The 11732-nt window shown below is 35.1% G+C and overlaps 1 protein-coding gene across 2 annotated transcripts in view; it reads left to right on the top strand.

Moving 5' to 3' along the window:
- The window catches only part of LOC114642738 (uncharacterized), a 93683-nt gene extending 86118 nt beyond the window's left edge, over positions 1–7565 (top strand). For both annotated transcript variants that reach the window (XM_051922977.1, XM_051922975.1), the window contains one exon: positions 7502–7565. In XM_051922977.1, the coding sequence (XP_051778937.1) occupies positions 7502–7561 (60 nt within the window). In that variant the 3' untranslated portion in view covers positions 7562–7565. The remainder of the gene's footprint in view (positions 1–7501) is intronic.
- The last annotated feature ends 4167 nt before the right edge of the window (positions 7566–11732 follow it).

The following is an 11732-nucleotide window of genomic DNA, read 5'->3' as shown; positions in this document are numbered from 1 at the left end:
TTTGTTTTAAAATGTTTGTCTCATTTGCCAAAGGTAAATATTTAACTTAAATACAAACAGAGGGGTTACTTTAATTAGTTTATTTTCTAAAAACCCATTAGCTTAATTTAAGCCCAGAGGTCCTCATCGCCCAGCACCAACAACAACAACATTTATTTATATAGCACATTTTCATACAAAAAGTAGCTCAAAGTGCTTTACATACTGAAGAAAAGAAAAGAAAAAGACAAAATAAGAAATTAAAATAAGACAACATTAGTTAACATAGAAAAGGAGTAAGGTCCGATGGCCAGGGTGGACAGAAAAAACAAAAAAAACTCCTGAAAGCTGGAGAAAAAAATAAGATCTGTAGGGGTTCCAGGCCACGAGACCGCCCAGTCCCCTCTGGGCATTCTACCTAACATAAATGAAATAGTCCTTCTTGTAGTTTGGGTTCTCACGGAGTCACTTGATGCTGATGGTCATACAGACTTCTGGCTTTTAATCCATCCATCATTGTTGGAACATTATGGTGCTTTGGGTAGATGTGCCACCACCAAAAGGACACCGGAAAAGGAAACAGAAGAGAGAGTAGGGGTTAGTACAGATTTTGAATGAATAGTTATTATAATGAATTGGATATACAGAGTATCAGGATTTAAATTACAGTGAAGTTATGAGAAGGCCATGTTAAAGTAATGTGTTTTCAGCAGTTTTTTAAAGTGCTCCACTGTATTAGCCTGGCGAATTCCTACTGGCAGGCTATTCCAGATTTTAGGTGCATAACAGCAGAAGGCCGCCTCACCACTTCTTTTAAGTTTTGCTCTTGGAATTCTAAGGAGACACTCAGTTGAGGATCTGAGGTTACGATTTGGAATATAAGACGTCAGACATTCCGATATATAAGATGGGGCGAGATTATTTAAGGCTTTATAAACCAAACAGAATTTTAAAGTCAATCCTGAATGACACAGGTAACCAGTGTAGTGACATCAAAACTGGAGAAATGTGCTCAGACTTTCTTTTCCTGGTAAGGATTCTAGCAGCTGCGTTTTGCACTAGTTGCAAACAATTTATGTCTTTTTTGGGTAGTCCTGAGAGGAGTGTGTTACAGTAATCTAGTCAACTGAAAACAAACGCGTGAACTCATTTCTCCGCATCTTTCAATGATATAAGAGGTCTAACCACCCTATGGCTTTATTAAATTTTTGTTACATTATATGTATACACATACATACTGTACATATTGTCACAAGAACGAGTCTAAGACATCATGAAGGTTTGGGGCAGCCATCCATATATTGTTCCAAGGCTGCAAAATAGGTTTGAATTTGAACAGAGATGTTCATAGAACCGACTCCAAAACAGAACTCACTCCATGGTATCAAAGATGGTGTATTTATTAGTCAGTGTAGGAAATGACGGCATTGTCTTTGGAACCGGAAGTGATGTCATCATAGGCACCAGAACTGGCAGTGATGTCATCATAGGCACCGGAAGTGCCATCATCAAAGGTGCTGGAACCGGATGTGACATCTTCAGTGGCACCGGAACCAGGCAGAATTTCCCAAGAATTGTCTGCAACGAACTGAGAGAGACAGTCAGTGAACCCCGCCATGCCCTGGTCTGGTGTGGAATTACTGTCACTCAGACCTTTTAGCTGCCTCCTACTTGCACGTGTGTGACAATATACATTTATATATATATTTTTTTCACTTATTGCTAGTTTGTGATCATGTGTTGTCTTTTGCTTATGGCAGTCATTCTGCATCTTCTGTTGTTTGTTACATGGTTGCACAGTGGTTAGTTAGCACTGCTGTCTCAAAGCTCAGGTCACATATTTGGCAACAAATATTGGTCCAGTAAAGTTGCCAGACATTTCCTTTTCATTGAACTTGTGGGTATCTTTTCAAATGTAGATGTTGCTTTCAGGCTTTACCTGACATTGCAAGGGAGCAATGATCTTTCTCCAGTAGCACTTGTTAGCAAAGTAAAATATCAGCATGGCGATACCCGTGCATCACCTCTACATCTTCACAACTCATTGGCAGAGCGGCACCTCATGTCAGTGTGCTGGGTCCTGGAAAACAAGACGGTCACAGATTCTGGACTGAGTAGAAGAGTACAATCATGTGGTTAAGAGCATCCTTCATCTCACCATTCTATTTTCAGCTTACAGCAGCATAGAGGTTTATTTTTTGGCTTTGTTTGTTTTTAACACTGCAAAGCCACAGCTTTAACCATAGCATTTAGTCAATCGATTAAAATTAACATCAGTTAGTCAACTGCATTAAAAAAAAACAGTTGATGACTGATGTGTATAGCTTAGGAGAAAGGAACTCAATAAAACATACTTATGTAAACATTTAATGAAAATCAAACAAAACACAAAGGTTTCTGTCTTCCCACAAAAAAAGTTTATTATGCAAACCTTTAAAAATAGTCCTGGATCAGGTAAGTCAATCAACTGGTACTCTTACATTTATGTATTTGACTTATGATTTTATCCAAGGTGACCTACAACATCTGTGAGATACAATTAGTTTCTTTTATTTTTCCAATTGGAGCACAGGAAGGTGATAGATAGATAGATAGATAGATAGATAGATAGATAGATAGATAGATAGATAGATAGATAGATAGATAGATAGATAGATAGATAGATAGATAGATAGATAGATAGATAGATAGATAGATAGATAGATAGATAGATAGATAGATAGATAGATAGATAGATGTGACTTGCTTGTGGCCACACAGTGTCAGCAGTGAGATTAAAACTATTCTTGGATAAAAACAGATTTGTACTTTATATTATCAGAAGTAAAATTCTATCCTGCTTCACTTACTTTAAAGATCTGCTGTTTTTTCGACATGGGTTTTACTGCTCTTGGCTGAAAATTAATCAGTCTGAAATGCTAGATATATAGTATGGTATAAATAAACAGGAAATATAAAAGCCATGTTTAGTTCTTTTATATTATGTAATAGTTTTTGTTATTTGTGTTCATATTAATTTGTATTATGATTTTTGTGATGTCATTGTGTTGCAGTTTTGCTTGTTTTTGAATGTAGAAGCAACAGTTTTTGCTAGTCACATAGGTTGACAGTGACATAGCGCTTGACATCATCATGCAGCCTATCACTACACTCATAAAAATGCTGGTTCTTTAATGGAACTTTTATGGTACTTCACTGGGTTGTGTGGTTCCTTGTAGAATTATTGCATGACCAAGCACCATTTGATTCAGGGAATGGTTATTTGATTATTAAGTTAGTTATTTTTGCTTAGAAAAATGACCTAATAGGAAAAAAAAAAAATCTTTTATGTATGGTAGGCTACCTAACTAACTAACTAACTAACTAACTAACTAACTAACTAACTAACTAACTAACTAACTAACTAACTAACTAACAGGCTAAGAAAATCTGGACTTAGCCTGTGTTATTATATACAGCAAGAGTCCTTTTAAAATCATGAGCCATCGGTATTTCACAAATCTGTTATTGTCTTTTCTTGGTTATTTACTGTGACGGTTACTGATCTAAATAATAAAGGTTCTTTCTGGAACCTTCATGAGGATGGGTCTTTTGGGAACCAAAAATATTCACCCATGGGATTGATCTGAAGAACCACTCTGGCACCTTTATTTTTAAGAGTGTACTAAAGACAGTTGCATATGTGAGAAGTTGTCTGAAATTTTCACAGTAGTCTTACACTGGAGAACATCTACAAACAAAAAACAAAGAATGTTTAGGCTTTGTTTGGTTTTAACATTGCTTTTCATTTTAAACTTGAATTTGTAATTAATGTCTTTGTTTTGTTTACTATGGAACTCTATATCTCAGCCTTTTAAGTCAGTTTGGCCCCCCCTTAGTCTAAAGTGATCAACATTTCTGTTCAGATTTTTTTCTTTGTATCTCACTTTTGATTTCTCTATAAATGTGTCAGCAGATTTTTATTTCATGTGGTAACTTAACATTGCAAATTTTTTCCAATGCAACCATTCACCCATCAATGTCCACACTATTATGTCTTCATTTAAATGAAAATGATCTCCATCCCCACTAGTGATTTCACATCATTTATGAAACTATCCCCACCCATGCTAAAATGACCAAAAACATAGATAACGTAGCTATTCAGCTACACTGGGCATCCATGCATCAATGGAAACAGGAAGAGGAAGTGTCTAAGTGTCACTAAATATTCATTGTCAGCTTGCATTTGCACATTGAGAAGATCAATGGCAAATACAAAAATACAAAAGAAAATTGTTTTCTTAGGCCTAAAAATGAGGTGGAATTGTATAACCATTCCTTCAGTTGTGAAGGGCAACACACTTCTCCCTCATTTGAATTGAGTGTTCTTTTTTTGCCATGATGATGGATGGCTAAGGAAATTTGGTTCTGTGTCTCCTGACATTTGTATCCCAGTTAATCAGGAAGTCATTGATTTCAGATGGAAAGTTCCTATACCCTCCAATCAACTTAACCATGTCCAATTTAAATGGGAAACATGCTTCAGTTACATTGTTTCACATTAATTTCCAAGTGTCCCAACAATTGTGGTACATGTGTTTTTGTTAAAAAAATATTTATTTCTTTATGACGGCTTTGTTTTTTTAAATGAACCTGTTTCAATTAAAAGTCAGATGTTTCTCATTTTTTCAGTGCAAGATGACGGTTCTTCAGCAAACAGTAGTTTTTTTTCTAACCCTTCTTACTAATTTTTACAAGGGGTGCCAATAATAGTGGAGGGCACTGTATATAAAAATCACTGTTTTAACCATTTATTATATTTCAGTTTTTTGACTGTGAAAATACACAGTCAATGTGAAGTATCTTTGCTATGCATTCACTTATTTTCCCCAAAATTTACATCAAGTTGAGTTTTGAAAGTCCCTGAAGCCTCTTCTCCTGTCCACCTCAATTACACTTTTGTGTCTGTGATTTGCTGTGAGAATTTACACATTGTAATGTCTGTATGAAATCAAACAAGTTTCCATCAGTGTCCCTGTAACCATAATTTTGCTTTTAATTGTCATCTTACCACAAATATAAGTGAAACAGTGTGAAAATGCACAACTTGAGAATGTCCCACAATGCAACACAGTCCAGTCCAAGCACAATTTTACAGTAACTTATGATGGAGGATGACTAAGCCTGCTGTGATTACACAATAGATTTTTCAATACAGTAGTTTATTGTGAAAAATGAAAGCTAACTATTGTGAAAAGCTGGTAAGTTTTTACAGTGTAAGGACATAAAATCCATTTAATTCAAAAGAATGCTTTAACTCTGTAATCCTGTAATTTATATTGAAGATTTGAGAATTAAAGCCTACAACTGTTTTTAACCTAAACAGACATACTCATCTTCACATTAGACAGAAGGCAGATTAAACTTTAAGTTAATTGTTCAGCTTTTAGTCATTATGTGTCTTAAGCCACTTAACAACAGATTTTGAGAGCAAAAAAAAAATCATTCATTTAAGAAACCTGTTTATACAAATTCAGGGAACTGGCAAGCTGGAGCCTATCCCAAAGAATCAGATGTACGACAGGAACCAGCCCCGCAGGAGTGCCAGTGCATTACAAAGCATACACACTCACTCATACCAGGCCAGTGTGGAGTCATCAGCCTACATAACATGCTCACCTTTGGGATGTGAAAGGGGACAATCCTTAAGTCCCTAAATCAGATTCAATCTATCATTAAGCTTTAAAGTAGTTACAAAAATCTAAATTTGAAGAATCGAAGCAAAGGGTTTTATCTAGGAAATCAATAAATAAAAATGCACTAGTAACAATCAATGTTTCTGTCCACAAACTCGGATAACCAGGAAGGTACTGAGCTGAACTCCATACCTTCTAAACGGTGACATCGCAGGTCACAACCACCAGTTTTTCTGCATAACAACATGGCTAGCAACAGAACATAGCCAAGCACAAATATTGCATTGCCCAAAGAAAAACAAAATGCTGTTAGGTAAAAGATGTTAAAGTTAAATAATTTTTTTATAGAAATGTTTATTACAATATGATTCAGCAACACTCAAAATCCTTAAATGAAACAAAAAACACAATAAAAATTCAAAACAAACCTGTAGAAAATGTATATTGAAAGTAAATCCTAACACATGTGGTGGTAAATCAGCTCCATGTAAGTGTGAGTATGGATGTGTGTGTAAGGGTACTCTTTATTGATGTGTTGCACCCAGCGTTGGGTGGGATTGGCTTCTGTCGCCTTGACTTTGAAGTGGACTGAGTGGGTTTGAGAATGTTGTGTTATGTTCAGATGTGCAGTGGAGCTCTGGATACTGTGTGCTGAAATAAAGACTGGGAGGCATTTTCACAGAATGGCTATCAGAAATTCGTAACAATATTGAACTTGGAGTTTTAGTTTTATGTATGTTTTCTCTTTAACATAATGCAGCTTTCTCAAACTTACTTAGCAGAAACTTTGTTTGGCCCACATTCTTGTTCCAAAGTTCTGGGATTTGCCGGTTAATGTCACTCAGGATTAAGTTCTGCCTTAGAATAGTTTATAATTCATCCTTTATTTGTTACTGAATCAGTGCTAAAGAGGAAAACTGTTTAAATTGCGTCCTTAATACTTCTTTTCTTTTAATCCCTTAGGGACAGGGAAACAAAATACTGGAGAAATAATGAAGTGAAATCCAAGAATGTGAAAAAGAAGAGTATGGTATTTGATTTAAATTTTTCATTATTTTAATAGATAATAAAAGTTGATAACATACCATACAACAATGTAGATGAACTATGCCTTAAGCTGATGTTAACATCTTTTTCATTTATAAAGTTTCTAGTAAAAATATCATATTGGAAATTATCCTGCTTAGGGGAATTAGTTATACTAATAATGCTGAAAGTTATTTTGGGGGTCACATTTGCACAAAGGAAAAAAAAACTATAATATTCAAGTCCTGTTTATAGACGGTCATCATGCATTAATTCCATTTATGTCCTGTAGGAGTCTCTAAAGTCTAGTCTTAAATCCAAAATGAAATTCATCATTAATGATTTTTTGCAAAGTTCCAGGAAGTGTTTCTTCAATATAATGTTTGTCAAATTATTTTCAATCCACTTGCAAGTTGTTGGATCAAAACCATTTTGGACTAAAAAATTAAAAAAAACAAAAAGATTATTGTTAGAACACCTTTCTTACAAATGTTGGCCAAATAATTTTATAAATAAGATGATAAAATGGCAAAACTATATAAAAATAAGTAATATCTACCCGTCAATCTATTTAGTGAATAGTTTAATTCACTTTTATGGTTTCAGCGAGTAATAAAAACAACAATATAAGATTTAAAAGATTACACTGAAACACCAAGCAAAATGTAAGCATTTCAAATAGATTAGTTAAAGCATGAAAAATTAAACTCATAACTTTCTAATATCTGTAAAAAAAAAATACCTGTGCAAGATTTGATGGATTATTGTGGATTTGGAAAGTCCTGCCTTTCTCAGTATTTCTCGTTTTTTTTGCACAGGTGCTAACAGAAGTGCAGTATGCCAGTCTGGAGTTTAAATCCAGAGAACACCGTAAATGAAACAGAGGAAGGATTCTGTTCAAACAATCTAAGAAATGTTATCTGATTAATCTCCTTTTGAAACTATTAGTCAGAATGAATCACTTTTCTCTGCTATGGATTATTTAAATATTTACCATTTTGTATCAGGCAAATGCACAAGTGAATATAATCATTTTTAAATAATTAAAATACCGTAAATTATTTAATAATGATACAACTAATTTCTTCTTATTCAAGGTAACTTTTTGTTTGTTTTTATTTTTTTAGCTGCTTGTATCTTATAAAACTGACTTCATTGTAATTTATTATATATTGTGTTTTGATAATAATCAAGTGATGCATTTTCATGTCATGGTGAGCTGTAGCCTGCAAGGCAGAAACAAACCCTGAATCGGCCAGCCCATCCCAGAGCTCACTCACACATCCACACTCACACTAGGCTGACTATCCATACATGTGCACGTTTGGAATGTGGAATGAAAAATATAAGACCCTGGAAAAATTCAAAGCTGATCGAATAAATAGAATAATACTTTTTTTAAATGATAATTAGAAGATGTATTGTACATTATTGATATGTTGAAGTAATATACCTGGTTTAATGTTTGTAATTGTCTTATTGTGTGATGTAGTTGTTGCATTGTGATATCAGCAAGAGTAAACCGCTTGTCTGAACTGCTGGAAGATTTCAGACACAAGGACACAATATTTGTTTTTATAAAGATTTAAAAATAATGTGAGTTCTGCATTCTTCTTCCTGAATAGTCATCTGATAATCAGAGGACATGACGAATACAGGTATAAAGATGTACTGGTGTCTCACCCCAGATATTGTCCGAGAAGAAATAATACATATCTGTCTAGCCAATGTCTTATTTCCAGATGCGCTAATAACAGTAAATTCCTAAAAGACAGAGAACAATACATTTTGACATTTGCTCGGAGTATTTCACCACAAATAACCTGTTAACATAAAGATATGAATACAAAATGTTTGGGTAATCATAAATTTCCTGAATGGTGTTCCAAAGGATGGAAAATTATAGATTAAATCAACCATGAATTGATTTTTCCATATATTAAAAGTTTAGACAGTTATTTAACAATTTACTTCACAGAGTTCCATTAAATTTATATACATATAAAATGATAAGACTTCTCTGTCTGTTATGTGATTACTCACAAAAAACTGCACAAAAAACTGGGGATAAAACCTTGATCTTTGTCTTAATTGAAAGCTTATGGCAATAACAGGAAGAACAAGAAGAGTAGCACCATCTGAGAATGTAAGAAAAAGATAAATGCATGCAGACAATCAAGAAGATTGCCATTACCTTCTAGAAACAACATTCTTATAAAAACAACATCCTATTTTTTAATTGTATTTATTTATCATTGAACATCAGCTTATACATGCGTAAAGATGGTAAAATGACCAGTGTTTACAGCAAAGTGCTATCCACCATAATGACGGGAAGAAGAACTGCTGAGCGTCAAGCAAATTGCAGAAGGTGCCTAAGTGACAAAAAATGAGTACAGAGAAGTTGAGCAGCAGGCAAACCCTGTTTCACTAGTACAATATAATTTGAAATGTTGTGACTGAGGTGCTGGGAATGTCACACTACACGACTGCTTGTCAAGGACCCACACTGTGATTCACCATAACTCAGTAAGATTATGTTAATCAAAATAGCTCGACATATGTTATGTGTAAGCAAGTCATATGTTATGTGTAAGCCAGAGTTTCCCCTCTGGCTTATGCTTACATTCCTTTTTTATTTATATTTTGTTAATATTGAATTTTTTGATTATGATTGTTTATTTTAAGATTGTTGTTTGTTTTATATTATTTTCCTAACGATGTATTTTTTGTTAGTTTTGTTTATTACTTGAACTTTTTCCAGCCATGTCTCTTGTGTTTTGTGGGTAGTTCTCCAAGAGGCAGGGCCACCTGTCAGTCTCTGTTGTAGAACTGCACCCAGCCTTGTAAAGACTCATGGGAAATGCAGTCCCTCTGCATTTCATTGTATGCTGTAGGTGGTGATGAGATTTTCATTTTTGCTACTGATTTTTATTATAAAGATAACATGATTCCACCTCTCTTGCACTGGTACTGTTAGTTTCCCCCTATCAATCAAGATAATAATAATAATAATAATAATAATAATAATAATAATAATAATAATAATAATGCATTTTATTTATAGGGCACTTTACATTAGCAGTAAATCTCAAAGTGCAAACATAAAAAGTTTAAACAAAGGCAAAACAAGATAAAAACAGAGATAAAACAACAATAATTATAGCATTCTTGTTAATAAGCTTTCCTAAATAGAAAAGTCTTTAGCTGTTTTTTAAAACAGCCCACAATCTGCTGTGTTCTTAGGCTCTTTGGTAGGACATTCCAGAGCCGTGGAGAAGTGGCTGCAAAGGCTTGGTCTCCCATTGTATGAAGTTTGGTCACAGGGGGGCGAAGGTGGTAGGTTTTTGCAAAACGGAGGTTTCTTGTAGTGGATTGTGGTATAAGGAGTTCTTTAAGATATTGTGGAGCATTTCCATGGATACACTGGTGAGTAAACAAACAGAGTTTGTATTTGATACAGAGATGGATGGGGAGCCAATGAAGTGACCGAAGGATTTGTGAAATGTGTTCATATTTCCGCACCATCAGGATTATTGCAGCACTATTTTGAATTTGTTGTAGCTTTTGAAGGCTCTTGTTGGGTATCCCGATGAGGAGTGCATTACAATAGTCCAGTCTGGATGGGACAAAGGCATGAACCAGCTTTTCAGCATCACAGAGGGAGAGGTAGGGATGGAGTTTGGCTATGTTTCGGAGATGAAGGAATGCAATTTTACAAAGGTGATGGATATGTGTATCAAATGACAGATGGGAGTCTAACTTGACACCCAGATTTGTAACAGAAGGGGAGAGGGTAATGGTATGGTCAGAAAAGGAAATACAATTTACAGAGGAACAAAGTTGATGGGGGGTGCCAATTAAAAGAGCTTCAGTTTTGGTGCTGTTCAGCTTGAGGAAGTTCTTAAACATCCAGGCCTCAATCTCATCCAAGCAAGGGGAAAGAGTTGATGGAGAAGTAAGAGAAGTCGAATCCAGTCTCACACAGAGCTGCGTATTTTCGGCATAGCAATGGAATGAAACTCCATGCTTGCGGATGATGTGACCCAGGGATAGTATATACATATTAAAGAGGGTCGGCCCAAGGACTGATCCTTGTGGGACTCCACAGGTGACAGTGTGGGTATGAGGTTTAGCATCCCCCAAGGCCACATACTCAGTCCTGTCTGTAAGATAGGACTCAAACCACTCCAAAGCAATGTCAGAAAGTCCAATTGTATAGTGAAGATGATGAAGGAGAATATTATGATCTATCATATCAAATGCAGCTGTGAGGTCCAGGATGATAAGGAGTGATGGAGAGCCCTGGTCAGCAGCCATCAGGAGGTCATTGGTGACTCTGACCAGTGCTGTCTCTGTGCTGTGAGAAGTTCAGAAACCAGATTGAAATTTTTCAAACAGATTGAATTTTTTGAGATGATCCTGAAGATGTAATCAAAAATCCTAATGAACTTCCATGGCTTACTTGTTCTCTTTGAGAAGGATTGAGTCAAATATTGGTTTGTCTGCCCTTAATAATCCTGGGGTAAGTAACATAATTCCTCTAAGACTACAACTGTGAGTCTTTTGCATTGGTGCCCCTGACTATACTTCTATCAGAGCATCCATTACATGCACTGGTAATAAAATAATTAGTTTTTTATTCTTTCCACAATGTCACACTTTCTCTCTTTTATTTCTTTGCTCTGGTAAGTTCTTGTCCTGTGCTGCTCCTTCTTGCCTGTCATCCTTTTGCCCACCAGGCAACATTTCAGTGGTAATGGGAAAATGAAGAGTGAGGGTGGGGCAGCCAGTCAGGTTTTTGTTTTGCCATTATACTCAAACTGGTGTAACATGACAACTTTGCATTTTTATAAAACTTGTTTGTCTCCTCTACTTATTTTAGCCATTTTCTGCTATTCTGATTTAACACAGCACATATTCAGCATTGTTTATTAATAATGTAAATCCCATATGTCAAAATAAATTTGATAATTTTTTTCCTTCAGGGTATTGATATCTGGCTAATGACTTATGTTGTCTATGTAAAATATAATACAATATGTGCTA

Source organism: Erpetoichthys calabaricus, chromosome 2 (genome assembly GCF_900747795.2).
Source record: "Erpetoichthys calabaricus chromosome 2, fErpCal1.3, whole genome shotgun sequence".
Lineage (NCBI taxonomy): Eukaryota > Metazoa > Chordata > Cladistia > Polypteriformes > Polypteridae > Erpetoichthys > Erpetoichthys calabaricus.
Note: the sequence above shows the minus strand (reverse complement) of the source record. Positions and strands in the feature narration are given on the sequence as shown.